Source organism: Asterias rubens, chromosome 12 (assembly GCF_902459465.1).
Source record: "Asterias rubens chromosome 12, eAstRub1.3, whole genome shotgun sequence".
NCBI classification, from domain to species: domain Eukaryota; kingdom Metazoa; phylum Echinodermata; class Asteroidea; order Forcipulatida; family Asteriidae; genus Asterias; species Asterias rubens.
Window position 1 is genome coordinate 5,334,577 of NC_047073.1, and position 27,665 is coordinate 5,362,241.

The 27,665-nt window shown below is 39.2% G+C and overlaps 1 protein-coding gene across 3 annotated transcripts in view; it reads right to left on the reverse strand.

Annotated features, from left to right (window-relative positions):
* The window catches only part of LOC117297876 (ran-binding protein 3-like), a 32,667-nt gene continuing 5,002 nt past the window's right edge, over positions 1-27,665 (reverse strand). Inside the window, exons 3-18 of one of the 3 annotated variants that reach the window (XM_033781048.1) lie at positions 22,777-22,871; positions 22,484-22,529; positions 19,956-20,057; positions 18,064-18,093; positions 17,787-17,864; positions 10,404-10,496; positions 9,581-9,667; positions 5,400-5,718; positions 4,886-4,973; positions 4,483-4,569; positions 4,284-4,323; positions 3,656-3,780; positions 2,581-2,707; positions 1,643-1,785; positions 1,210-1,429; positions 1-848 (exon numbers count right to left, since the gene is read on the reverse strand). In XM_033781048.1, the coding sequence (XP_033636939.1) occupies positions 796-848; positions 1,210-1,429; positions 1,643-1,785; positions 2,581-2,707; positions 3,656-3,780; positions 4,284-4,323; positions 4,483-4,569; positions 4,886-4,973; positions 5,400-5,718; positions 9,581-9,667; positions 10,404-10,496; positions 17,787-17,864; positions 18,064-18,093; positions 19,956-20,057; positions 22,484-22,529; positions 22,777-22,871 (1,733 nt within the window). In that variant the 3' untranslated portion in view covers positions 1-795. Of the gene's footprint in view, positions 849-1,209; positions 1,430-1,642; positions 1,786-2,580; positions 2,708-3,655; positions 3,781-4,283; positions 4,324-4,482; positions 4,570-4,885; positions 4,977-5,399; positions 5,719-9,580; positions 9,668-10,403; positions 10,497-17,786; positions 17,865-18,063; positions 18,094-19,955; positions 20,058-22,483; positions 22,530-22,776; positions 22,872-27,665 lie in introns of all 3 variants that reach the window. The other 2 variants (XM_033781047.1, XM_033781049.1) reach the window with 2 other exon arrangements.

A 27,665-nucleotide genomic window follows, 5' to 3' on the forward strand; every position in this document is an offset into this window, starting at 1 on the left:
TTTGTAAATCTGTGAACTTTTTTTTTTTTTTTCTGTACCGAAAGTGTCCAATGGCCTTAAAACCACCATCATCTTTTAAACAAGTAGCCTTTCGGGAAAAATAACACAATTTTTGTTTTCTTTCCTGTATGACCCTACCTTCAATGGAGGTATACCATTTTGTACACATCTGGAAATACCTTAGTATAAAATTATTAACAAAAAAAACAAAAAAAAATACATAAAAAATCATTTCTAGTCCTACGCCAATCTCCATATCACCCATCATCAAGACTTTCTTGTTTAGAATGAGACGGGTAATGTAAGCATCTCATTCCGAGATGAAATCATCACAAATGAAAAAAGGTCTCCTCTCTCACAACCTGAATACTCAGTATACTGAATAAACGAAAGATGAAAATACTCTTTGGACTTGGTATGAACATTCCCGTTCCTCATTGTTTTCCACATCAACAGAGGGCAGTATTCGGCCCTCACAGTTTTTCAATATTTACACGTCATCTCCAAAAGCAATGAAAATTACTCTAATGGCTGTACAACTTGAAGGAGTGAAATCCAGAGTTCCTATGAATCTGTTCATAGCACAATAGGTACTTCAAACACAGATGGCACAACCCAAAACATCCTCTCCTGGCTGTCACTCGCAATCTCAATTTTTCAGAGTTTCTCTTCTCAGAGTTTCAAAGTCAAACACGCAAGTCTACTTTGAAGGTCCCAGGACCCTAATCTTAACAGGATCCTCAATGGAAAACAAACTAGCGCCGTTCTTTTTGTTTCCTTTTATTCCTTTTTGTCTTAATCAGTCGGTGGTGTCTGGGGCTCTCCCTCAATCCTTGGATCTGGCGAACCTAGAAAAAAACAGAAAGCAAGGAAATAAGTCGAACAATTCTCATAAGTTTTTGATAGGTTTTGAAAATCAAGCATGGAGTTACAGAGGTCTTGGCCTTTGTACCCCATCAGAAAATGAAGCCAATTTTTTTATTATTTATTTATTGTTTTTAAAGAATAATTTACAAAAATTGTTTTTTACTCGTTTCTCAAAAACTACAGCACCTCATCAGAATATTTTAGGGGAAGCTTTCTATCATAATTATCTTCAACCATTTTAGTTTATCTGTGGACATTGTGTTCTGTGTTGTACAAAAAGTACCCAAACCCTTTAAGACAGAGCCATACGGTAATTTTCTACTGTTTCGATTTACAACTTACTTCTGTCAGTACCGAGCGAGTTGGATGGTGACTGCGAGTCGTCACTCTCGACAGACTCTGGATACTCAACGGACGCCTTCTCCTTCCTTCCGTCGTCTTTACAGTCTTCTTCCTCTTCTTCTTGTGCCTCACCGTCGTCCTTCTCTCGCTCGGCGTGCTTTAGCTCCTGAACCCTGTACTCAATTGCTCGGTAGATCTGCTCCGCATCTTTGGGTGAGGCCTAACAAAAGTAGATCAAGTAATCAAGAGGTAGGATAAGAAAGCTGTACAGACTTAACCTTCGGTGATACCCTCGAAAGAATTAATCGCCGGGCATCCACATGTTCTCAGAGGAAGGCCACAAGCCAACAACCAATCTCAAGGCCAATCCCATCCATCATAAACATGAAGAAAATGGTATGGAAAAAAAAAAAAAAAAAAAAAAAGTACTTACGGCAATGAGGAAAACTCTTATGCTATCGCTCTCTTTGTCTCTCGCCGATAGACGTATATTTTTGAGCGTGGGTTTCTCGATGGTCATTCCACTCCAGATTTTGGTATTCAGCACCACTCTTAGACTTCCCTGAGTCCTCATCACTGAAAACAAAAACAGGACTAATATCAACATTGAGAGACTGTATTGTTGGAAACAAAGCAAGTACTGGTTCAAGTTTAGGTCAACCACAATGTTTACTATCTCTGAGCCAAAATGCAGCATCATTATCAAAGTAATACTCGTAGTAAACAGAATTTATAAAGTGCCGTATGACATGTATGAAACAATAGAACACCAATGAAAACACAGAAAAATACAACAAATAAAGGGCACTCGCTCTATTTTCTGACACTCCGTTGTTCCGAGAGTAAAACCTGATGATTTATACATGCTAGGGTCAGGGTTAGGACTAGGTTAGAAAAAACCACTAGGGGTGACGAAATATACAGTAGAGGTGTAACCAACCCACATTACAATAATATCAAACGGTGAAGAATCTACATCTATGGCAGCCAAAAGCCTTTTTACAGTCAACTTTACAAAGATTTAAAATATACAAATTACAAAGAGCTAACAAATACAAGAAAACAATCAAATATAAAACACCAATATTAATATTAAAAAATGAGAAGATGATTATAGCGGTAGTGCTCCAAGAAGTTTTAAACTGAAACAACCTCAAATTTGGACTACCAAAACCTGCATAGGTGATAACAATTAATAAGCAATAATTTAAAAAAAAGCACAGTCACAGGTCCTCTGAAAATAAAAATAGAGGGAAAAATAACTGCGATGAAGTGACCATGTGTACAAAATCACTTCAAAGACTACCAGGGACAAGGAAAAGATATCATTCACACTGAATTGACACTAAATTTGACTACATGTATACGAACCTAATCTGGACTGAAGTGATGATTGCTCCGACGATGAAGGTACGAGGTCGTTGAGTCTGAGTAAGCCCCTCCCCCTCTCCTGCCAAACATGTCTCTCAACATCAAACACATAAAGCTTACACTGGGTCTATCAAATCAAATACAACAACATTATTTAGTATCAGGTTTTTTTTCTTCATTTTTATCACTTACCTACGTAATAATAATAATAATAATAATAAGCATTTATATAGCGCCATCTATCTAGAAAACTAATCAGAGGCGCTGGAGAGGAAAAGAAACCGAAACAAAGAAGTTTATACAAAGAAAAGGATCAAAAGAGTGCCTAATTTTCGTTTTATTTCGAGGTTGTCATTTATGTAACTGTCTACAATCTATCATTTACCATTACAAAACAAAGTTAATTTACAATAAGAAGTTATGAAGTATGAAGTTTCAGTCGAACATATTACCAAGGCAGTGTTTAGGTTGGGGTTAAGCACTACTTTTGTATCCTAACCTTTTGACAGACAAATGGGGACAGGACACAGAACAAATGACTGATGACAGACAAACAAATATACATGACGAGTAACATATTCATCAGTCAAATGCAAGTCTTAAACCCTACAGTATGAATCTAAGCATGAGTAGCAATTGTAATAGTTATTTGTTTACTGACAACATAAAATAAAAAGCATAAACAACATTAAATAAATGCAATAAATAAATTTGTCAGAAAGCCCCGAAAAGTCAAAATATAAAATTACATAAAAGTCATAAAACACATATAATAAATATACATGTAAATACAAAGTCAACACTATGCAAATAAACCATAAAAATTACAAAAACATATGGAAATGGAGAAGATCCTCATCAATAACCAGAAAAGAAAATCAATATCAATATGAAGCAGATACATCAAGCATGAACATAATTCAAATAAAAAAGGAATACCTCAGTAGTCATACATGACATTCGTTTAAAAAAACAACATCATAAACGCATGGGATAAAGAATAATGTTAAGGTTCCAATGTACGTGTAATGATATGCCCAGTGCTTAAATTGACCTCAAATGACCTTTCACTGACCTGGAAGACGTTTTCTTCATCTTCCTCTCCCGTCTTATTTGTCACCTCCTGGAATGTCACCTCACTGCTCTTCTTGGCTTTCTCATAAGCGCAGGCGCTCTCTACAAGCGACTTACAAGCTGTGTCTGGTGAAGAAAACCACAAAATAAGTCAACATAGCATTAAAAAAAAAAAAATAATAATAATAATAATAATAAAGACCTGTAATGCGCACTTATCCGCCCTGCTGGAAGTATAGTACATCATTGATATCCCCCCATGTACAGAAAGTTTTACCCATATCAGGGGTGAGAGCAATTTCTAACGAAAAGGTCTGAAACTTGGATACAAATTCAAAAGTATGATTGTTGAAATGATGCCATTTCTACCATTTGGTAACCCCTTGGGTTATAGATTCCAAGGAGCTTTTGGAAACAGTATCCAAAGAACCAGCAAAGCAGACAAATGAGCAGGATTTCTTTATTTGTGGAAAAAAAATATTGTCTGATTTGCTTCACCAGGCCAAAGTAAAAAAAAGTCTGAATTCAGCCAAAGTCTAATAAATCTCATCCCTGCCATGTACACGATGTGTGTTAGCACTGTATACTCGGTACTAGTACCCAAGCTTTGTGAACAAAAATCATTTTACCTTGAAGGGCCCCTGGTGACTCACTGTCTGATGTGTTTGGCTGGAAAAAACAAACAAGTTACATTAAATATAAGTTTGAGAAGAACAACATTTTTGTCCAAGTTGTACAGATGTAACAACCATTTATCAGCACAAGCTTTCAAGTTTTCTCCCTTTTCTCCCACAACGGTTTTGACAGCGGCAAATTGCAAATGCTTACCTTTGTTGATACTTCAGGACTTGTTTCGTTTTTACCGAACGCAAATTGAGCGGCAGTTTGTAGTTCTCCTTCCTTTTTCGGTGGGCTCTGTCACAAAGAAATGAAAATATAATAATAATAATAAACATTATATACAGTAGCACCATCTATCTAGACAACTAATCCGAGGCGCTGGAGAGGAAAAGAAATCGAAACAAAGAAGTTTATACAAAGAAACTTATCAAAAGAGTGCCTTGATATGGGTACAGACATACGGTACATGTAGATGATCACAGCATGATAAGGGTTTCTAATTAAATGATGCATCTTTACTATCAAGTACAGTTTCCAAAGGAATGGCGTTGGATATTTGGGCAGTTCAGGTTAAACATTGTTATAAACATTTGTTTTAAAAGAAACTTACAGACACTCTTTCATCCATCTTTTGGCCAAATACAAATGAATTACTGGAGTTACTTAGAGCCTTTGGACTTTCTGTGGCCTCTTTACTGCTGCTGGAAAAAAACCAATGAAAGGACAAAATAGAGTCAAACACCAAAAAAAACAACACTTGTGAAGAAACAAGGTTTAATTATTTAGTATCCGGCCAGTAATCACTGGTAAACTCTGGTCCAGTGAAAATTTGAGCTACAAGCGGACAGTTTTGAGGAAATTCCCACTAAATTTGAGCCCTCATCTCTAAGAGGGCAAGGCCATTAACATTATGCAAAAGGGCACTTTCATTGGAAAATCTTAAAGTCTATGGGAAACTATTGAAGGGGCACCAAGGCAAAGACCTGAGTTAACAGAGGCCATTACCTTTCTGGCCTGCATGTAATTCAAGGCCTTGCCCTTACGAGATGAAAATTCCAAGTCTATGGTTCCCAGTTCATTTGAGGTTCTATTACTTGAGGTCTATATTTTCAAATGTGTCATACCTGCTATCTACTTTAGCAAACTGTAAGAAGTAGTTCTCTTCCGTGGCTCCGTTCTGCTTCTTCCCAAAGTTACCCTTCGTGTCGGTGAAACTTCCAAAGACGCCAAACCCGGTGTCTCGACTTGTGTCGTTGGTGGAGAGTTTGATAAAATAGTTTGTTTTGGGTTTGCCATTGGTGCTGGCCTCGGCGCTACCCTCGGCCGCGGTGGCGGGATGGTCTGCTCCTTCTGTGGGGCAGGAAGGAGCAGAGGCAGTGGCAGCTGATGATGATGAGGATGAGACCTCGACTGAACCGTCTTCAGGGTTGCGTTGTCTGCCATCTAGTAACAAAAAAGAAGAGAGTTTGTAAACTACATGTACACAGATACACCAGCAGTTTTTGAACATGGATGGGTTTTGCTCAACGCCTAAAATTATTTCTTTATTTTCTACCCCAAATAGATCCAACTTCAAACTTCCATCAGTTCAAATCAGTACAACATATTTACTTGTATATTTTTTGTAGTTTTCAGTTTGCTGCACATCAATTATGGAACAATCTCTCTCTTCACATCAAAAAAGCTACCACTGTTCACATTTCATGACTCTTCGGTATGTCCTAGTCATCATACATGGAATTGTCTTTTTGTTCTTCTCAGCGCTTACAGACTTTGTTCTGAAGGCGTTGGGGGCTACATGTACATAAATACAATCATTATTATTAATTGGGGTGAGGAAACGGCAAGATTTCTCACCAATTTTAAATTTGAAAACAAAAAGGGGAAATTTAATATTGCAAACTAACTTCTAAGAGTTTTTCTCAAAGTCTAAATTGTCTGCTTTTATACCAATATAACTGCACTTAATCGTTTAAGGTCACCAAAATATACCCTAGACATTATGCAAAACCCATCCATTTCAATATCCAACTTTAATTGTGTGCATTATTCCGTTCTTTGCATTCGCTCCATGCATTACCAGGCGAGGGCGCTGTAGGCAACACTCCATGCATTTGCAGGGAGGGGAAATCAGAAAAGCGCCACCATGAAATGAAAATGCAAACAACTTTTAATAAAAATTAACATCAAATATGGCCGACTTAAGTGATTATGATGAGCACACCACAGACATGTAATGGGTTGATCTTTATACGATAATACACGTACCTTTACCATGAAAAACAGAAAGGGTAAATTTTAACATCGGGTCCACTTTTATGGCTGATTCCCTTGGAATCTTTGCACTTGCTTACATGTATACTGTTCCCAACAGTACATTTTATAATAGCACGTACATTTTTTGTTGAGTGAACACATGATTTCATATTTGTCCAAGAGCAAAATAATGGGAAAAACAGACTAAAGTAGGAAGAATATCATGCCTGTGGGGAAAAAAAACTGTTGGTCAAACAAACTTGCTAAGCAGACAATTATTTGCTTAGCATAAACAGGTTACAGGTCAAAATGAAACATGCTGTAAAGTGCCCGGGACAAGTTCCTACATGTAGCTGATATCTGCTTACATGTAGCTAATAAGTAAGCAACATGTGTGCTTTGCACATTTTGTTTTGCATCCTTCCTGCAAATGGATTTTGGATATAATCAGTGTTCATGTTCACAAAAAGGGAAGGAGGCGGGGTTCTTTCGAGCACCAGACTGATTTCAGACTCAAGCCTCACTAGAACTCACAATGCATTTAAAGACACTATACACGTTTGGTAATTGTCAAAGACCAGTGTTCTCACTTGGTGTATCCCATCATAAGCATAAAATAACAAACCTGTGAAAATTTGGGCTCAATCGGTCATCGAAGTTGCGAGAAAATGATGAAAGAAAACACCCTTGTTAGATGGATTTGCGTGCTTTTAGGTAGGAATAAAAGACTTCTACGTAGCTAGAAGTCTTTTATTATTTTAGTGAGAAATTACCTCTTTCTCAAAAACTACGTTACTTCAGAGGAAGTCGGTTCCCACAATGTTTTATACTATCAACAGCTCTCCAATGCTCGTTACCAAGTCAGTTTTTAAGTTGATATTTGTTTTGAGTAATTACCAAACATGTACCTTCCCTTTAATACACAGCAAGTGGAAACCACACAAATTAAAAGGGGAATAAAAATACATCTGTGTATGTGGTCTCAATTTCCTATAATCTGAGCTGTGATCAGGAACGGCAAAACAAATAAGAACAACAATGTCTTATCCATGCAAAGGCATTAACATGAGTAAGGGTTCAGGATAGGGAGGCTTCACTGGGGGAAGATTCACCAATAATTCATCAGCCAATTTTTACAATCAATTTTGTTCAAAACAATTTTGTATACAACCCAAACAAGCCATGAGAGCTTATGTGAAAATAGATGTAAATAAATAATAAGAATCTGTTTGGATGAAATCAAAAATACAAGAAACTGTGCAGCTGTAGCATGTTCGGGATACAACTTACCTTTCTTCAAATAAAACTCACGAACAAACAAACAAATAAGATTCAAATCCCTAGCCCTGTACATTTCACTGGCTTCGTGCAAAAAGGTCCTTAATTACCAATTTATATACTATACATAAAGTACGTACTGATGAATAAGGACGTTAAAAGAAGAAAACAATTATAATTTGGAAGAAATAAGGTTTAGCAATTAATTACTAAAGAATAGGAGACCACTCTGAATCAATAAACTCCATTTACAAGATGCTCTAAAAAAAAATGGAATTGAAAGAAATTTTGTGATATCAAAATCAAACTACATAGGCCTACTAAAACCTTAAAGCCATTGGATCCTTTCAGTAAACAGTATTGTCCAAGGCCCACACTTCGTGTATCACAACTTCTATATCAAATAACAAACCTGTGAAAATTTTGGCTTAATCGGTCAATCAGTCTGGAGAAAATAACGGGAAAACCCATCCTTGTATCCGCGCGTTTTGCTGTGTCATGACATGTGTTTAAAATAAATCCGTAATTCTCGTTAACGAGAATTGATATTGTTTTACTGTTTTCTCAAAAAGTAAAGCATTTCATGGAATAATATTTCAAGAGAAGTATTTCACCACTACCTTCTGTAAACCCTGTAAGTTATTTGTAAATCTGTGAACTTTTTTCTTCTTTCTGTACCGAAAGGGTCCAATGGCTTTAAGGTTCTGAGCCTGAAGAAAGCCCCCCCCCCCTTCTCAGACTCTTAAATAGTGTGCTTACATCAATTAACCCTCATACTGTTTGACCATTCAGTCTCAACCACTGTGGTTTCAAATGAAAGAGAAACTCTGCAGCCTATAGCAATATGCTATCACATGGTGGCTACATCATCACAGTACAGTGTCCCAGATGTGCCACCACACCCAGCCTGTGCAGTGTAATGTTTTCAAATGGTTGGTCAACTGCAAATGTTACCAAGAGTAAAAGTAGAAGGCTCATCTTAAACTACTTCTTTGCCAAAATGAAATCCACAAATTTGGTTTGAACCTAAGACCTGGAAATGATGATAGCCTAACTGCTACACTATCGAGCTTAACTAGCCAGGGATGACAGACAAAATCACTGCCTTAACAAATAAGGCGCAGGCAAAGCACTGGGGCATATAATTTTTTAACTTCATCAAGTGAGTTGCAAATAAAAATTGAAGTTCACTATGCATGTTATGCTAGATGCAACATTTCCATCTTGGGATTTGTCCAAACCAAAATAACGCAAACAAAACCACATGCTTTATTAGATGTATGACCCACTCTATAATTGCTAGTAAAAGTTGGGGACTTTGACAGAGAAGCGGGAGGACAGGGAAACAGAATTTTTTTTTTTTTAAATCCAGCTCATACAGCATTTTTATAACAGGAATGGAATCTCTGGGAAGAGACAAATTTCATGACGAGATGTTATGCACAAAGCTTTGGCTGAGCACAGAAAAATCTTGCTTAGAAGCAAAAATGGCTTACCAGCCAAAAATGTCATGCAATGCACACTGGTTATGACTGGCTTACTGCTAGTTTCTAGCTCAGCAAATAAACTTGTCGTGCGATATTCTTGCTTAAAAGGTTAAGTACCCGCAGTAAAATTCACATCAAAAACAATTAAATACCGCAAAAGTAATAAAAATAGTGGGTTGTACATCTTGAAATAAAAGAAGCATAGCGGATGCAAACTGATGGCTGGGGAATTTATTTTATTTTACTTTTTGTATCGGGCAAGGTATGGGTCAACAACCCCTTACCTTTTCCATTCCACTGACATTTAGAAAAAGAAGAGGCCAGTGGATGGGAGGAGGCTGCTTTAAGTTTAAAAGCCAATCCAGTGGCGACTGAAAGAACAATGTTGTAATTAGAATAATTAAAATATTATTTATTGGTAATTTTTAAACAAAGTGTGCCTCTTGTACGTGAATGGCTACAATTCAAACAAAATGTTTGTAAACAATTAAGGCCCGTCAGACACAAAAAGATGGACGGAAAGGCCTAGCGGGACACTGTTACAAACTCCAGAACTGTAGGGCCTACCAGCCAGACTGGATCTGTGGGAACCAACTAATGGGGTGAGGCTAAAAGATAGACATTGGACAAGCTACATGTACATGTATGTCGGTGTCCTCAGGAGTGATGCTGGTGTGGAGACCACAACATGGGCAAATTTCATAGCGCTCTTTAAGGGCCGATTGTTTGCTTACCGTGCGATTTTCCATTTCAGCGCAATGCATCCGTAAGCACATGAAAAGGCATGCTAAACTACCGTTGCTTACTGCAAGAAAATGAACAATGTCACAAATCCATGGTGAACAGGCAAAATGGCCGCCTAATATTTCTTGCTTATCTGTGAAATGCGCTTACAGTAAGCACGAAAATGTGCTTACCGTTAAGCAGCGCTATGAAACTGGGCCCAGAGCTGTTTGCCTGCATAGGGAAAAGAGAAGATTTGATTCGCCAGAGGATGTCCCGCCTCCGGACCACATGATAACCCTGTCTCCAAAATTTTGTTTATACAGAAAACAGAATCTTTGTGAGAAGGACTTGATGATCTTAGACAAAATGGTTGATATTTACCTGCGCTGAGGGCGGCCCAGTTTTGAGTGGCTCGGCAGAGATGTGAGGGACGAATCAATGGTTTGGATAGACTTGCTGTGTTCTCTTCGGCATCTGAAGCATCAAATCAAGAAACTTAGTGGTAATTCTGTTTTCAATAAATTTTGTACTCAATTCCGGGCACCAACGCCACATGCCGCTTCAGTCTGCCACGTTGCCATTTTGGGAATTGCATGTAAATAGCATAGTTTAACACATGTGGATCAGCCAGGCCACTTGGTGGGGAAACGAGCTCTTCCAGCACCCATGAGGGAACTCTCCAGAATGCCTTTCAACTCTGTGCTTGCAACAGCCAGCCACAGAGATCCCATGTGAACACAGAGCACAGCCAAAGCTTAACAATATTTAGGGGGTTTTTCTGGCATGTCTGGTGGGAGGGAAACCGGAGAACCCCGAGAAAACCCTCTAGGCACAATTGTTATTAGATTTTATGTTATGCTGCCTTTCTTATAGAATAGAATAATAATAATAATAATAATAATAATAATAATAATAATAATAATAATAATAATAATAATAATAATAACAATAATAATAATAATAATAATAATAATAATAATAATAATAATAATAATAATAATAATAATAATAATAATAATAATAATAATAATAAATGGCGACGAGACAAGGAACACTGCTTCAGATCGGCTCTCGATTCTATAGAAGATAAATATTGTTTCCCGCTGTTTGTTTTGCACCAAAAGTTAACTCCTTGTTGGTACTACTTGGTAGACACCGCAGGGTAAGTTTGAAGGCAACTAGTTAACACCTTGTTGCTATTTTTGGTGGAAAAAGGTTGGATTTTTTTCGTATTCGGAAAACTTTCTACAACGTAGACCGCACCGTGTGCATTGAATCAGTGAACGGACGCGCGCATCATCCGCGTCCTTTGGAACATCTTGATTACAACCAGTGTTAAGTCTTCGTAGGGTTGGATATTCTACAGCGTTGCTGTATGTAATTCTCCCTGAAACTATAAACTTTCTCACAATTTTGTGATGTTAATAATGAGTGCTATGGAGCATCAATTCAACGGTGAAAGAGTGACAAACTCCCAGAGAGGAAGTCCTTCACCCGATCTGGTTGGTATGCCTGAGCAGGTGCTACCAGATCGTATCCAAACTGCTCACAACGGGATTCGTGGTGGAACCAGGAGAAAATGGAGTAAGAACGATAACAAAATTGCGATGGACTGCTATATTAAGAGTGAACCGGACAAGAGAGGATACAGAAGGAGAATGATAAGCCTATGGCAAGATCAAGGAATGTTTGAGATTAGTGAGCAGTGTCTTGCAGACCAGATAAGTACTATCAAACGGAACCAGTGGTTAACCAATGTGGAAATTGAGGAGATGAGGAGGATAGTACAAGCTGAAAGTGATGGAACAGATATTGTTAACCACCAAATACCGGAGGAGGCGGCTGCTGCTAGCTCACAGAGTGAAGATGAGGTGAACCAGCCAGGGTTGCGAAATGGTCAGGATGATGATGGCATCGACGATGAGGAGGGCGTAGAGTTCACGGAGGAGGAAGTGCAGATTAAGGCTAGGCTTCAAGAGGTGATGGAAGCGGCGAAGGGGTCAAACGGGTGGAGTATTCCAGCTTTGCGCCGGGTCCCAAGGAAAAGGCTGACAGAAATGTCAGCCGTGGTAAGTAAAGTCCTTGGGTCGGTAAGTACGGATAATTTATCGGAAACTAACCGTCTTATTTTTGCAGGGGCAGTTGTAGTAGGGGAAAAGTTAGGGGTAGAGGTGTCTCAACAAGGGAACAGTACACCATGGTGGAAACGTCGGCTGGAGGGTCAAATTAAAGATTTGCGAAGAGATCTCAGTAGAATAGAACAAATGAATAAGGGTTTATTGAATAGTTCAGACTTAAGGAATACAATTATGACAAAGTACAACGTCAAACGTAAGGGTGTGAGTGTTGTAATAGAGGAGATTAAGCAAAGGGTTAAGGCTAAGGCTGCAAAAGTGAAGAGGTATGACGACAGGGTTAGACAATTTCACCAGAATAGATTATTTAACACCAATCAGCGTCAGTTGTTTAAGGAATTGGATGGGAAGGCTGACAGCACGCAAGCGGTTCCGAGACCAACAGAGGCAAAAACTTTCTGGGGTGGTATTTGGGACAAACCAGTGAAACACAACCGACAAGCGGAATGGCTAACAGATGTGAAAGATGAATTGAGAGGGGTACAACAGCAAGAAGGGTTCCAGATTGACGTGGACAAGGTTAAGAGACAGATAAAGAAGGTGCCAAATTGGAAAGCCCCGGGTATGGACCATGTGCATGGGTACTGGTTGAAGAACTTCCGTAGTTTGCATGAGCGAATGGCCCTACAATTGCAAGACTGTCTAGTACAGGGTAAGGTCCCATCTTGGATGACTGAGGCAAAAACAGTGCTGATCATGAAGGATGTCAAGAAAGGTAACATTGCCAGTAATTATAGACCAATCACATGCTTACCTGTGATGTATAAACTCTTGACCAGTATGATTGCAGAAGACCTATATCGCCATATGGATGACCAGCAGTTGTTTCCGGAGGAGCAGAAAGGCTGTAAGAAGCGGTCCAGAGGTACGAAGGATCAACTTATCATCGATAAGGCTGTACTGAAGGACTGCAGGAGCAGAAAGACTAATTTGGCAATGGCGTGGATTGACTACAAGAAGGCGTATGACATGGTATCGCACACATGGATAATGGAATGTCTGGATATGGTTGGAGTGGCTGATGCAGTAAAACGTCTTTTAGGTGAGAGCATGAAGACGTGGCGAACAAATCTGACAGCCAACGATGATAATCTGGGCAAGGTATGCATAAGAAGAGGTATTTTCCAAGGTGACTCTCTGTCTCCGCTGCTGTTTGTTCTTGCGATGATGCCCCTGTCGATGATTCTAAGGAAGGTGAGTGCAGGTTATGTAATGAAGAAGGACGGATGTAAGATCAACCATCTGCTTTTTATGGACGATTTGAAGTTGTTTGCGAAGAATGAGGCCGAGATCGACTCTTTGGTGCAGACCGTCAGGATTTTCAGTGATGACATTGGGATGCAGTTCGGTCTGGAGAAATGTGCTTCAATGACCATGAAGAGGGGGAAGAGGGTACATTCCGATGGCATTGCTCTGCCAGATGGTGCACAGTTGAGGGCTTTGGGTGAGGAGGAGAGTTATCGGTATCTTGGTGTACTTGAATCGGACCATGTCCTTCACAAGGAATCAAAGGTAAGGCTGAAGGCAGAATACATCAGGCGTGTAAAGAAATGTTTGAAGTCTAAACTAAACGGGGGGAACATGATTAAGGCGATTAACACATGGGCCGTGTCTTTGATGAGGTACAGTGCGGGTATTGTCGAGTGGACTAAGGAAGATCTAGATGTCACTGACAGGAGGACAAGAAAACTAATGACCATGCATGGCATGCTACACCCGCGGTCAAATGTTAGTAGACTCTATCTTCCGAGGTCAGAGGGCGGAAGGGGGTTGCTTAGCGTGGCGGACAGTGTTAACATCGAGTGCAGAAGCTTGCATTGTCATGTCAGGAGGACCGAGGAGAGCTTGTTGAAAGTTGCACAAAGGTACACGAGGGCAGACGAAGTTGGGCCGAAAGAGTACAATAGGGAAAGGAAGGAGGAAAGACATCAAGATTGGAGGAACAAACCACTTCATGGCCGGTTCTTGAGGTGTACTGAGGAAGTGGCCAGCAGCAAGTCATGGAATTGGTTAAAGAGTGGAGAACTAAAGAAGGAAACAGAGGGCTTGATTACTGCGGCGCAAGACCAGTCTCTAAGGACAAATGTAATGAAGGCAAGGATAGAGAAAGCAAACGTCTCTCCTATGTGTAGAATGTGCAATAAAGCAGAGGAGACTGTATTTCATATTGTTAGCGAATGCAGTAAGATGGCCCAGACGGAGTACAAAGGAAGACATGACAAGCTGGCCAAGGTGATTCACTGGGATCTGTGTAAGAAGTATGGTGTCAAAGTACTTGCGAAATGGTACGACCATGTTCCGGAGAAAGTTGTAGAGAACGACCAGGTCAAGATCCTATGGGACTTTAACATTCAGACCGATCATGTTATACAACATAGGCGTCCGGATGTTGTGCTATTAGATAAGACGAAGAAGATGTGTCATCTCATTGACATAGCGGTGCCAGGTGATATAAGGGTAGCTTCGAAGGAGATGGAAAAGATCGAGAAGTACCAGGACCTGGCCAGGGAACTTCGTAAGATTTGGCAGGTAAAGGTAAAAGTAGTCCCCGTGGTGGTTGGAGCACTTGGCACCATTCCCAAAGCACTGGGGAAACATCTAGATGAAATAGGGACAAATGTGAGGGTAGATCTATTACAGAAGGCAGCGCTTTTGGGAACAGCGAGGATCCTGAGAAAGACCCTTGAGATCTAAGGCTACGGGACGTAGCCCGGCTCGAGGAGTTACCGGCACAAGGGAAAATGAGATCTTTCTTTTGCATGCTGTGATAAAATGAAATAATAATAATAATAATAATAATAATAATAATACGAATAATAATAATAATAATAATAACCGTATTTATAACGCGCATTTTGCCAAAGGATACAAAGCGCCAGGTATTATAACTGCAAGGAGTGGGCGATTTTTTGAGATATAAGACCTGCAGCCGATTTCACGAAACTCTAGGATTAATCCTAACTCGAGTTAGGACGAGTAACCCGTCCTAACTTAGAATGGGTTCAATGCTTCCTACATAATTGGATACGGAACTCAACTCGTCCTAAGTCCTAAGATTAATCCTAAGTTAGGAAGAGTTTGGTGAAATCGACGGCTGATCCTTAAGTGCCATGTAATGGTTTACAAGGTGTTGTGGCGCAATATGCTGCCAATCCAGCCAGGAACACCGGGGTGAACCCCTTCTCTTTTCGATAAGTGCACTGGGTTCTTTTACATGCATTTACACAACACGTGGGACCATCGGCTTTACGTCCCATCCGAAGGGCGAAGCAATGGTTATGTGTCTTGCTTAAGGACACAAGTGTCACGGCTGGGGATTGAACCATTGTAAAACTCTTCTCACATAAGGCCTTAGACAGGAATCATCTAGGGCCTTAGTGGTGAGAGGCGAGCACTTTACGCACCCATTGTACAACTCTTCTCACATAAGGCCTTAGACAGGAATCCATCTAGGGCCTTAGTGGCGAGAGGCGAGCACTTTACGCACCCATTGTACAACTCTTCTCACATAAGGCCTTAGACAGGAATCCATCTAGGGCCTTAGTGGCGAGAGGCGAGCACTTTACGCACCCATTGTACAACTCTTCTCACATAAGGCCTTAGACAGGAATCCATCTAGGGCCATAGTGGTGAGAGGCGAGCACTTTACGCACCCATTGTACAACTCTTCTCACATAAGGCCTTAGACAGGAATCATCTAGGGCCTTAGTGGCGAGAGGCGAGCACTTTACGCACCCATTGTACAACTCTTCTCACATAAGGCCTTAGACAGGAATCATCTAGGGCCTTAGTGGTGAGAGGCGAGCACTTTACGCACCCATTGTACAACTCTTCTCACATAAGGCCTTAGACAGGAATCCATCTAGGGCCTTAGTGGCGCGAGGCGAGCACTTTACGCACCCATTGTACAACTCTTCTCACATAAGGCCTTAGACAGGAATCCATCTAGGGCCTTAGTGGTGAGAGGCGAGCACTTTACGCACCCATTGTACAACTCTTCTCACATAAGGCCTTAGACAGGAATCCATCTAGGGCCTTAGTGGTGAGAGGCGAGCACTTTACGCACCCATTGTACAACTCTTCTCACATAAGGCCTTAGACAGGAATCCATCTAGGGCCTTAGTGGCGCGAGGCGAGCACTTTACGCACCCATTGTACAACTCTTCTCACATAAGGCCTTAGACAGGAATCCATCTAGGGCCATAGTGGCGAGAGGCGAGCACTTTACGCACCCATTGTACAACTCTTCTCACATAAGGCCTTAGACAGGAATCCATCTAGGGCCTTAGTGGCGAGAGGCGAGCACTTTACGCACCCATTGTACAACTCTTCTCACATAAGGCCTTAGACAGGAATCCATCTAGGGCCTTAGTGGCGCGAGGCGAGCACTTTACGCACCCATTGTACAACTCTTCTCACATAAGGCCTTAGACAGGAATCCATCTAGGGCCATAGTGGCGAGAGGCGAGCACTTTACGCACCCATTGTACAACTCTTCTCACATAAGGCCTTAGACAGGAATCCATCTAGGGCCTTAGTGGCGAGAGGCGAGCACTTTACGCACCCATTGTACAACTCTTCTCACATAAGGCCTTAGACAGGAATCCATCTAGGGCCTTAGTGGCGAGAGGCGAGCACTTTACACACCCATTGTACAACTCTTCTCACATAAGGCCTTAGACAGGAATCCATCTAGGGCCATAGTGGTGAGAGGCGAGCACTTTACGCACCCATTGTACAACTCTTCTCACATAAGGCCTTAGACAGGAATCCATCTAGGGCCTTAGTGGCGAGAGGCGAGCACTTTACGCACCCATTGTACAACTCTTCTCACATAAGGCCTTAGACAGGAATCCATCTAGGGCCTTAGTGGCGAGAGGCGAGCACTTAACGCACCCATTGTACAACTCTTCTCACATAAGGCCTTAGACAGGAATCCATCTAGGGCCATAGTGGTGAGAGGCGAGCACTTTACGCACCCATTGTACAACTCTTCTCTCATAAGGCCTTAGACAGGAATCTTTCTAGGGCCTTAGTGGTGAGAGGCGAGCACTTTACGCACCCATTGTACAACTCTTCTCACATAAGGCCTTAGACAGGAATCCATCTAGGGCCTTAGTGGCGAGAGGCGAGCACTTAACGCACCCATTGTACAACTCTTCTCACATAAGGCCTTAGACAGGAATCCATCTAGGGCCATAGTGGTGAGAGGCGAGCACTTTACGCACCCATTGTACAACTCTTCTCACATAAGGCCTTAGACAGGAATCCATCTAGGGCCTTAGTGGCGAGAGGCGAGCACTTTACGCACCCATTGTACAACTCTTCTCACATAAGGCCTTAGACAGGAATCCATCTAGGGCCTTAGTGGCGAGAGGCGAGCACTTAACGCACCCATTGTACAACTCTTCTCACATAAGGCCTTAGACAGGAATCCATCTAGGGCCATAGTGGTGAGAGGCGAGCACTTTACGCACCCATTGTACAACTCTTCTCTCATAAGGCCTTAGACAGGAATCTTTCTAGGGCCATAGTGGTGAGAGGCGAGCACTTTACGCACAAACCGCCAATGCAATCCAAATCTGAATTGAAGTTTCTATAGAGTGACAAACAAAAAGACAAAACTCACCTGTAGCTTTGGGTGCAGATTTTGCTTTTCCATGGACTAGTGTTGGAGGATTCAGCTTGAAGCTAGGCTTGGAATCATCTGTAATTGCCAAGAAAATTACAACATAAGAGGTTTACAGACTATGATTTAGAACGTTTTTCAAATAAAGGCTTGATCTTGGGCTCCGCCACTTGTTTGAAGCCCAGTAGGAAAACGCATGTTTTCTTAATTAATTCCTAAATTATTTGTTCTAAAAGTAAAAAAGGTCACCATGAAACAAGACACGATATTTACTTACCTTTATCTCCCTTGGCATCCTTTCCAGACCCTTTTTGAATGAAAAGAAACAAACAAATATTTGTTAAATCTTTGTTCATTAAAACTATTAAAATAAAGCAGTTTACTAAGGCATGTAAACAGACCACACTTTCATTTCATTTTATTTTTATTCTGGCTGTGAAACAAAAAACACAGAAAGGCAAACTTAATCACAATTCTAGCGAAGAACCCCATGAAAAGAAGACAAGTAAAGAAATTTCAATTACAGATGTGGGAGGAAAATCCCAGGGAACTATTCCAGAGAAACTCCACGCAGTCAGGTAGGGAATGAAAACCAAATCCAAATAGTTCCCTGGCGTGATTCGAACTGGGCCCTAGACATCCTAGACTGGGCCCCTGTCTTTCTCCGCAAGGATAAAGACAGGTACCTGCTATTCAGATCCAGTGATTCCACTGGGCACAATGATGTCATTGGATAAATGCAGTGACTAAAAGCTACCGTAGCTGGGTTTGTTTTGATTTTAGTCTGAGGTCACCTCGGTTGACCAATCAAAACACAGATATGGAAAGCTTACTTTTGAGCGTCTGCATTTGTGTCCACGTGTGTGGTATTATGTAAATATGTACATGTATACAGTACATGTGGATGTACTTGCATGTAATGTTCGTGGAGAATTTGTGTGTGTCTCTATGTGAAATGAATGAAGGTTAATGGTGAATAAACACGCTGGTTTGGAGGCCGGTCTCTGGCGTTATTCACGAGCCTCGAAGTGAGACGTCAGATGTTCAGGCTATAGACATGCTAGAGGGGAAAGGTGAGGAAAGATACCATTGCTCAAACCAGACCACTTTGATGTGGATCTAACTTTCTACATGTTCATCGTGTTCATATGTCTTGATGTTCGCTCTATTTTACATACATGTAATATAGACCATTCTTCAGGTATGTACTCTATACTTTTGTTTGAAACATCATGATGTTCCCTCACTACATGTATGTCAAAAAACACTAAGTTTTCCAAAACTGTCAATGGTACATTTTTGACAGTGTATCTGGACCTACTGTGTAATAAATGTACCAGTAGTTTTGGTAGTTTTGTAGCATTACACTAATTAGCATGATAGATGTACATGTAGCACTAGATTTGCCAGTTTGTGTTTCCAGGAAGTGAAGTGTTTAATATTTGGCACTTAATCCAATGGTGTACATAGCACTGGCATGGTGCCAAATTTGAATCGTACAACTTTTGCATTTTTAAGAAGTTACATGTACCTTCTGTCCCATAATGGGTACCTGCAAGGGTACTAGGTTTACATACATGTATTGATGTAATAATAATAATAATAATAATAATAATAATGCATTTATAATGCACCATCTATCTAGTGTACAAGACACTATTCCGAGGCGCAGAACAAAAAGCAAAACATGTAACAAAAGAGACAGAACAAAAAGCAAAACATGTAACAAAAGAGACATAGAATACAATGACAATTATACAATGAATAATCTAAGTCAAGACATGTACATTACAAAAAATGAGTTTACAAACAAATATAAACGTATAACTCAGTACTTACCAGAAGTCTGGGGAAAAAATCCTAAGGCAAATCAATCATCGATCATTGCATTGCAAGAGCCGATGTCTTACCGCTAGACCACCAGAACTAGCCCGAAAGGTCTTGTGTTCAAATCCCACCCGAGCGATTTGCCTGTGGATTTTTTTCACACAACTCAGGATAGTACGGAGTATACAGTGCTTAGTAGACATCGGTGGGTGTGAGAGTAAATACCAAATGATAGTCGTTATCCCCCAACATGCCCAATGCAAACATTTTTACATCTTTCTAAAAGAAAAACAAAGCAAGCCTGAGAAATTTTCTGAGGCCCGAATAAAAACGTTCTCTGACCTGCAAAGATGATTGGTCTCTGAGACATGACGGCCGAGGTTGCCTTGGGGAACTCCCCCGGGTCTTCCTTCTTGCCTCCTCCTCCTCCTTTGCTCTCATTGTCTGTAAGATACAAAACAAAGAATAATGTAGTCAAGTATTCATTCAGTTACAACACCATTAATAACTTAGCATAATTGCATTATATTCCCGATGTCATACACTGTACGTATAAATTTACAAAGAGCAAAGGTCAAAGAGAGCAGGCCTGGAATTACACGGCGGCATTGTTACACCGGGTGATCTGAAAAACTGTTTTAGTTACTATCGCTTGCAAAAACTTTTCAGGTCAACTATATAACTTCATAATAGAATAATGCCGCGAAAAGAGCGTTTGAAGCGTTCTGAAAGGGACGTGTACGAAAGCTCTGCTGCAAAATGCAAGAAACTTGACTTCTTTTTTGGGTAATTAAGGATTTTTTTTTAGATTTTTTTTTTAGTAGGCCTTAAATAAAAGTTAATCAATTTAATGTAATGCCAATCAGGTCAAGTTTGCTTATGATGAATAAGGTATGATTTATCAATATCCTTCTTCATGTAAACTAGTCAATTTTTTTAAACTGATTTTAAAGCTGCTGCTTTATTAATTTCTTTTTGTTTGGGGGGGGGGTAAGTATTTTTAAATTTTTAAATAATACAAATATTGTTTTAAAACTAAATGGTACAGTATCAAAATCCTTATTGAGATTTGATTATCAATATCCTTATTCATGTTTAATTGGGTTTACCACCCGTCCCCCTGGTCAATTTTTTTGGGGGCCTTGATGCCTTTTTTATTTTCACTGTTTTGGTGCCCTTTCTACTGGCCTCGGTGCCCTTCAAAATTTGGCCTGCTCCAAGGCCAAAGTGGCCTTGCCCTAAAAAAAATTGTAATTCCAGGCCTGAGAGAGACAAGGTTTATTGTCCTAATGTAATAAAAATTAAAAGGATACACTGACAAACTCTTCTAATGCCATTTTTCCAGCAACCATTTGGAAGCCATTCGTCTGCACTGGTCGAGTAAGGTGGCTCGATATTGGGCAAACCTTTGCGAATTGCGTGGCGATTTATGTGAACATTTTGGCAGAAAAGCCACACAATAATAAAACTACAGCTTGTAATAATACCAAATACTATTAGAAACGAAAATCCTCAAAGTAAAACCATTAATTACAATGCTCCAGAATGTACATTAGGGCATTTAAAACCAAGATAAACACCAAGTAGAAAATATTCCGACCACCTTGTTTCAAATTCAAAGTGCCTGTACATTGCCAAAATTTGGATCGCCAACAGTTCTGAGAAATCCTAGGGAAAATCCTAGGACATGTACTCTATGCGTCTGATGCACTATTTTGCTCAATACAAATTTGCAAAGAGCATGTAGTTGAAAGAAAATGTAGATCAAGTTCAGTACTACACAACATGAGACACTTACACTAATAGGCCTATGTCTTGAAAATGGAAACCAACAGAAATTCACCATTCTTTTTATTAAAAGGAGGGGGGGGGGAACAATAACAACACATCTCCGAGAAAATCTGCCATGAAGAATACTGTTGATATCAGTTCAATTGACAATAAAGGGCATGGCAAACAAAATACTCTCTCATGGGCAGGTATCGCCTTTCGAAACGGGAGACAGGCTCTGCTTTTGTTGACAAGATCTTAACATTATTCAGGCCAAATTTTGCACAAACATCCTGATGCTGGTTGCCAAGGAGTGGGTGCACTGAACTACATGTATTTTATTACTATGTATTTTCTTGTTGTCAGTGCATAAATTTACATCCATACTTTATCGGTGAGAAGGAAGTGGAGGAAAAGGGGCTTAAAAACAAAACAGCTCATTTAAAAGTCCAGTATACCTTTGTTTTTTGGAACCGTTTGATTGTTTTAATCCTACATTGTAGATGTACATACATTTGTGTATGTGCAAGAATAAAACTAACATCGGAGCGAATATGTCTGTGCAAGAAGAATAATCCATTATTGGAAAATACAGTCTGAAAAACTTAACTGACAGAAATGCTTCTCAGAATCAAATTTTGGGACATAAAACTGATATCTTCTTAAAGACACTGGACACTATTGGTAATTGTCAAAGACCAGTCTTCTCACTTGGTGTATCTCAACATATGCATAAAATAACAAACCTGTGAAAATTTGAGCTCAATTGGTTTTATCAAAGTTGCGAGGGAATAATGGAAGAACAAACGCCCTTGTTACACAAGTTGTGTTCTTTCAGATGCTTGATTTCGAGACCTCTGAGGTCTCGTAATCAATTTCAAATATTTTAGTGAGAATTTACTTCTTTCTCAAAAACTACGTCACTTTAAAGGGAGCGATTTCTCACAATGTTTTATACCATCAAAAGTTTCCCATTACTCGTTACCAAGTAAGGTTGTATGCTAATAATTACTTTTTTTTAAAGTTGTGACATCAACATTTGTCGCATTTGCAGGAAGTATGAACCGGGCTTAAAGGTAAATATTGTTGTTGTTTCTTACCTTCTTGTTCAGCGGTTTTCTTATCTAGCTGCTCCTCTGCCGAACGCTGCAATAGACAAAATAAAAAATATAAAAAGGAAGTTATTTACAAACAATAACTGATAGAATGAAACTCAAAAAGTTAACAACTTATATCCCCTGTACAAAATGCTGAAGAATTTCTTTTACCAGTTCACAGGACTCACGAAAATGCCAACACTGACTAACAATACATGGTCAACATGATGCTCAGCACACATGGTTGTAAGACAAGACAATAATAAATTTGATGACAGAAGTCATCTTTGCTTTACCTTCAGAACCCGGCTTTCCATGTTCTGGCCGAAAACAAACGATGATGGACCAATCACGCCAGCAGTAGCACCTCCTCCATTTCTGTTGTCAACACCTGGGGGCGAGAAGAGTGAAATTAATCAAGTTTACGTTTTGCTAATGAGAGCCTTAGCCATGGTATCTTTCAGAAGAAAACTAGGGTTATTTGCCACTGTTTATCAGTCATTCTTGGCATAAAATGTAGACATTTACACATGTACGTGTAGAACGATTGATACATGACACAATGTAAGCTGAAGATCACTGTACACATCACATGATTACAAAAAGACTTGAGCCACAGGGCATGGACTTCCTGATTTAAACACACTTGGGCATAGTAACAAAATATAAAAATCTTACATTTTATGGAGGCCTATGCATGTAGCAACATGTAGTTTTAATCAATTTTTGCCATGAAGAAAGAAATCATGTCGCAAAACAGTGTTCTCCCTTAACAGTGGTCTGCTGGCCAGTTGCCGTTAAAACACCTGAGTACCAGTCAAAAGACTGTCCCAAAAAGGTCCGGTTGGCTAGTTGGCTGTGAAACATGGACTAGTGAAAAAGCTGGCAGACTAGTGAAACGACAAACTTACCAGTCCTGCTCACGACATGTATTCACTGAAATAGTTAAGGGCAAACCCTGCATGCATGGCATGATGATGTTCACTTAATACAAATCTTTACTTTTTGTGGTAAATACATTATGTACTATACAAACTGCAAATTTTCTAACAATGACCAGCTGTGGTGATTTTGTCACTATTTTCTTGGTTGTTTTCAACGAAAACTTCAAATCCTATAAAAAACATGCTGTACAAATTTGACAAACTTTTGTACATTTCTCTCCGAACTTTCCTCAAACTTCATAATGTATTCCTTCTTTCTAACCAGAACATCCTTTGACTCAGAGTGCCTGATGACAAGTCTCAGTGGTTTCTTCCACTATGGGGCAACTTCGCTGGCCTTGACCTATAAGCAGCACACCAGGGGGTACGCTTTGCACTCGGACTATATTTAGTCTCTCAAACTTTTGCAGAGTAACTCTCCTGTCATAACAAACAAACTCTAATTGGCTTCGCATCAAAATACGTACTATGGAGGCTGCCAATTTTCTGTTTTAATTATCTGGAATATCTTTTTGAAATTACTATTACAGAAGGGATAAAAAACCATCGGCATCAGTTAAAACTTAATTTTATACTGAACTTGTATGAAGTTAATACAAGAACAATTTTTTTTTTTATGTTTGAGCTATTTTCCTCTAAAATGAAGTCATAAGCAGGAGAACTGTGTCCGAAAAACCCTCTAAAAGCAGCTGCTTTTGGTTGTTACATGTACCAAAACTTAGGACGATGTGTTTTTAAACATTTTGCATGGATTCACTACCTCCCGACTTACACTTGAAACTGATTCAGCCAAATTTGTCACATTCAGGTTTGTTTAAATGTGTACAGTTGATCACACATAACTGAAATGCAACTATTTCGTCAGCTCTACCACCCCTAGGTACAAAACCTAAAAGCATGAATGTTGTGGGCCTACTTGCTTTAAAAACAAAGTACTGGAATTGGTAAAATAAAAAAATAAAAAATAAAAAAATAAAAACGATTAAATTTAATCAGGAACCTCACTGATTATAAAGTTAATATTCAACCAATCCTCAAGAGAAAAAGCATCTACAGTAGGCCAACTGCATGAACATCCATCTGAAATGAAGTCAAAGTCCAGGAAATGTCACCCAATAAATCACTCTCGCTCAAAAACATGGTATTGATACTGTATTTTGAAATCCTGTCGTTCAAGTGGAAAATTGTTGCGGTACCCCATGTTGAAATAAAGGATTCGAGCTGCCTCTACAGTTGTAGCTACATGTACCAGGTATTCTCGATGATATCTGCTGTAGATCGGCATATATGTTGTGGGTTCAAGTCTCAGCCGGTTAATATGGTTGACAGATTCTTTTCCACAGAACTCCTGAAGGAAAGTACCGAGTATACAGTGCTAAACACTAAAAAAGGCAAAACAAACAGCTACATGTATTTTGCAAACTACAGTCAAATACATTCAATGCCTTCTACGTGTAGATGTACTTGTACATCGACCATGGCAACCGTCTATAAATAAACAGCAAGATTCTTCACAGATCAAGTTAGCACAGTGGGCTGACAAAAGCGCAGTACAGGCGAATTGTGTGCAATATATGCCACAAACTATTAATATATAAACATAGGCTATATATTAAATTTGAAAATCTGTTCACAATAAAGAAAAAGGCATATTGTATGTATCCATGTAATACAACAGAATGCTCAAGATTGCACAGTAGGACTTTAAAACAAAGATAAACACCAAGTAGAAAACATTCTGAAGACCCTAATTAAATTCAAAAATCCACAAATCTTGAGTCCAGGAGAATGCCCCGCTGTTTTGAAAAATAAAACATACAAACCAATTTGTTTGTTACGGACCATGGTACAATAGATTGTAAATTTTTACTGATTGAGAACCAAATGTATCGTGTATGGTGCCACAAACATGCATTCCTGGCTTAGGATAACAGAGTGATACAAGTACATTCTACGGGGTACATTACCTCGATCGTGCCCGCAATGGGCCATTGCCAGTGCTTTGCGTTAGAAATACATGTAGCCTGGTAGCTGCTGGTTTTTAGGCTAGAAATAGCCGCTGGTTTTGAGGCTAGAAATAACCGCTGGTTTTGAGGCTGTAGTGTAATTAAGCTGGTACTAGGTAACTTTATTTCGTTCCTGGTATTAACGCTTATAAATGAATTTTATAATTGTTATTATTATTTTCCTGTGTGATGTGCCGTAGGGAACAGTGAATTATTTTTCTGTCAACAACGGCCATTTTTATTTGCAGTTTGATACCCACTGTTGGCCTGCTGCTCTTTCATATGACAATTTTGTCACACATGTAATGTTGGAAGATGACAACAGATCACCTCCAAAGAAGAGTACATCTATTAATTATCATAAACAAAACAATTGTTGCAAAATTGTTGCATGCTCAGTTGATTTTGTACTACCTTCAGGCAGTCATTGTATAATTTTGCCCAATTTGCGCCACTCAAAATAGACAATCCCAATGCCTGAAACTCATTGATTATTTTGTAATTTGATTCATGATTTGGGGTTGAAAAACAAAATTGACTAGAGCGGGTTTTGAACCAAAGACCTCCGCATTAATGTGCCAGCACTCTAACTATTTAGCAAAATCTTTGGTACCAGTCAGAAGCCAGGCAACCGTTTAGGGCAGTTCCACGGGGTCGGACATACATTTCGGACATTTTAACAGAGTGTATTATTACAGTGGTATAAATAAAAGGAATTTTTATTCTAGATAGAGGTATAAGGCAGTCACTTAAGTTATTTTATCAAAAAATTATTCATCCATGTCTTTGGATATGGACGCCATTCGCCCAAAACACCATGGTGTCGGACGTACTCAGAGAAACACCTTTTTATGAAAACCAATATTTGTAGTTCAAACTCTGTGATGTGTTTGAACTTTAATGCAATTTTTTCTTATTTATGGATTCATCAGACCTCTGTCATTACACTTTACCATAAGACATATTGGTTTTTAAATTTGAATTTTAAGGAATGGCATTTAATATATTGGTGTCGGACGTACATTTCACAGTGTCGGACGTACTTGTCCGAAATTGCATTCAAAAATAGGTAACAATCAGTTCAACTTTTCACTTTTGTTATAAAATAATGATTTAATTTACAAATTTGGTGTTGTAATATCAGATTAAATCATTATTTGTTGAAAAAAGTGGTTTAATTGTCAAATTATACCACGTTTTGAGATCAATAGAAACAATGTGCATGTGTAATGCAACTTGTACATGATGTACATCCTTATCCTTATGCATTGCTGTGGCAACCAAAACTGGCAAAACACCCAAGTTTCAAAATGTTGCCTAACAATGAAAGATATGAGTCTGCAAAATAACATTTGGTCCAAATATATTGTAGATTGGACTTGTGTTTAAAAAAATTAAAGTTTAAAGTTCTTGGTGGGTAACTGTTGCCAAGGTCAAAGGTCACCAAGAATTTTGGTGTTAAATGTTTTGATAGTTTCTCTCAAGAACCAACTATAGAGCATTGTCAACAGTTTACTAAATGAATGAGAGCTCTATCCGTGCTTGGGGGTTACCACATGTACCTGAATTTAACAAATATACTGCAAAAACCAAGCTTTTCTTATATTAATTATAAGTACCAGTGGGTTTTGGAAATGGAAATTAAAATTTTCTGCGGATTAAAATTATTGTGTTTTTAGCAGCCAGTAGAAAAAAAGGGGAATGAAATACACTTGTTTTGAGGCAAGATTTGAGTGATTTGGGTGAGAGTTACCCTAGGTACCAATTTATAGCTTTGTATGATATTTGAAAGGCATTCAAAAAGGCTTTCACATAATTATTTTGGAGGTGTCGGACGTACTGGTGTCGGACGTACGAACAAAATGCACGTCCGACACCAGGATTTTGTACGATTAAGAAGATTTTTTTAAAGAAATAATTCCATGGTTAGATAGAGGGCATCAATTGTGCTTTGTAGTGTAAATTTGAAAATTTTCTGCCCACGGATAAAATAGGGAGATTAAAATATTCACTATTTTGGTGTCGGACATACATCGGAAAAGTAAGTTTCCTAAAATATTGAATATCATAAAATTTTGAAAGAAATTTTTATTTTTTTTTCCATCATTGTGTTGTTACCATAGCAAACTTCAAACAGGTGCAAAACCAAAACAAACACTATTTAACCACAGTAAAAAATTTTATTAATTTGGCAAAACATTATTTTAAAGCCAATTTCACTATTTTTAAAGTATT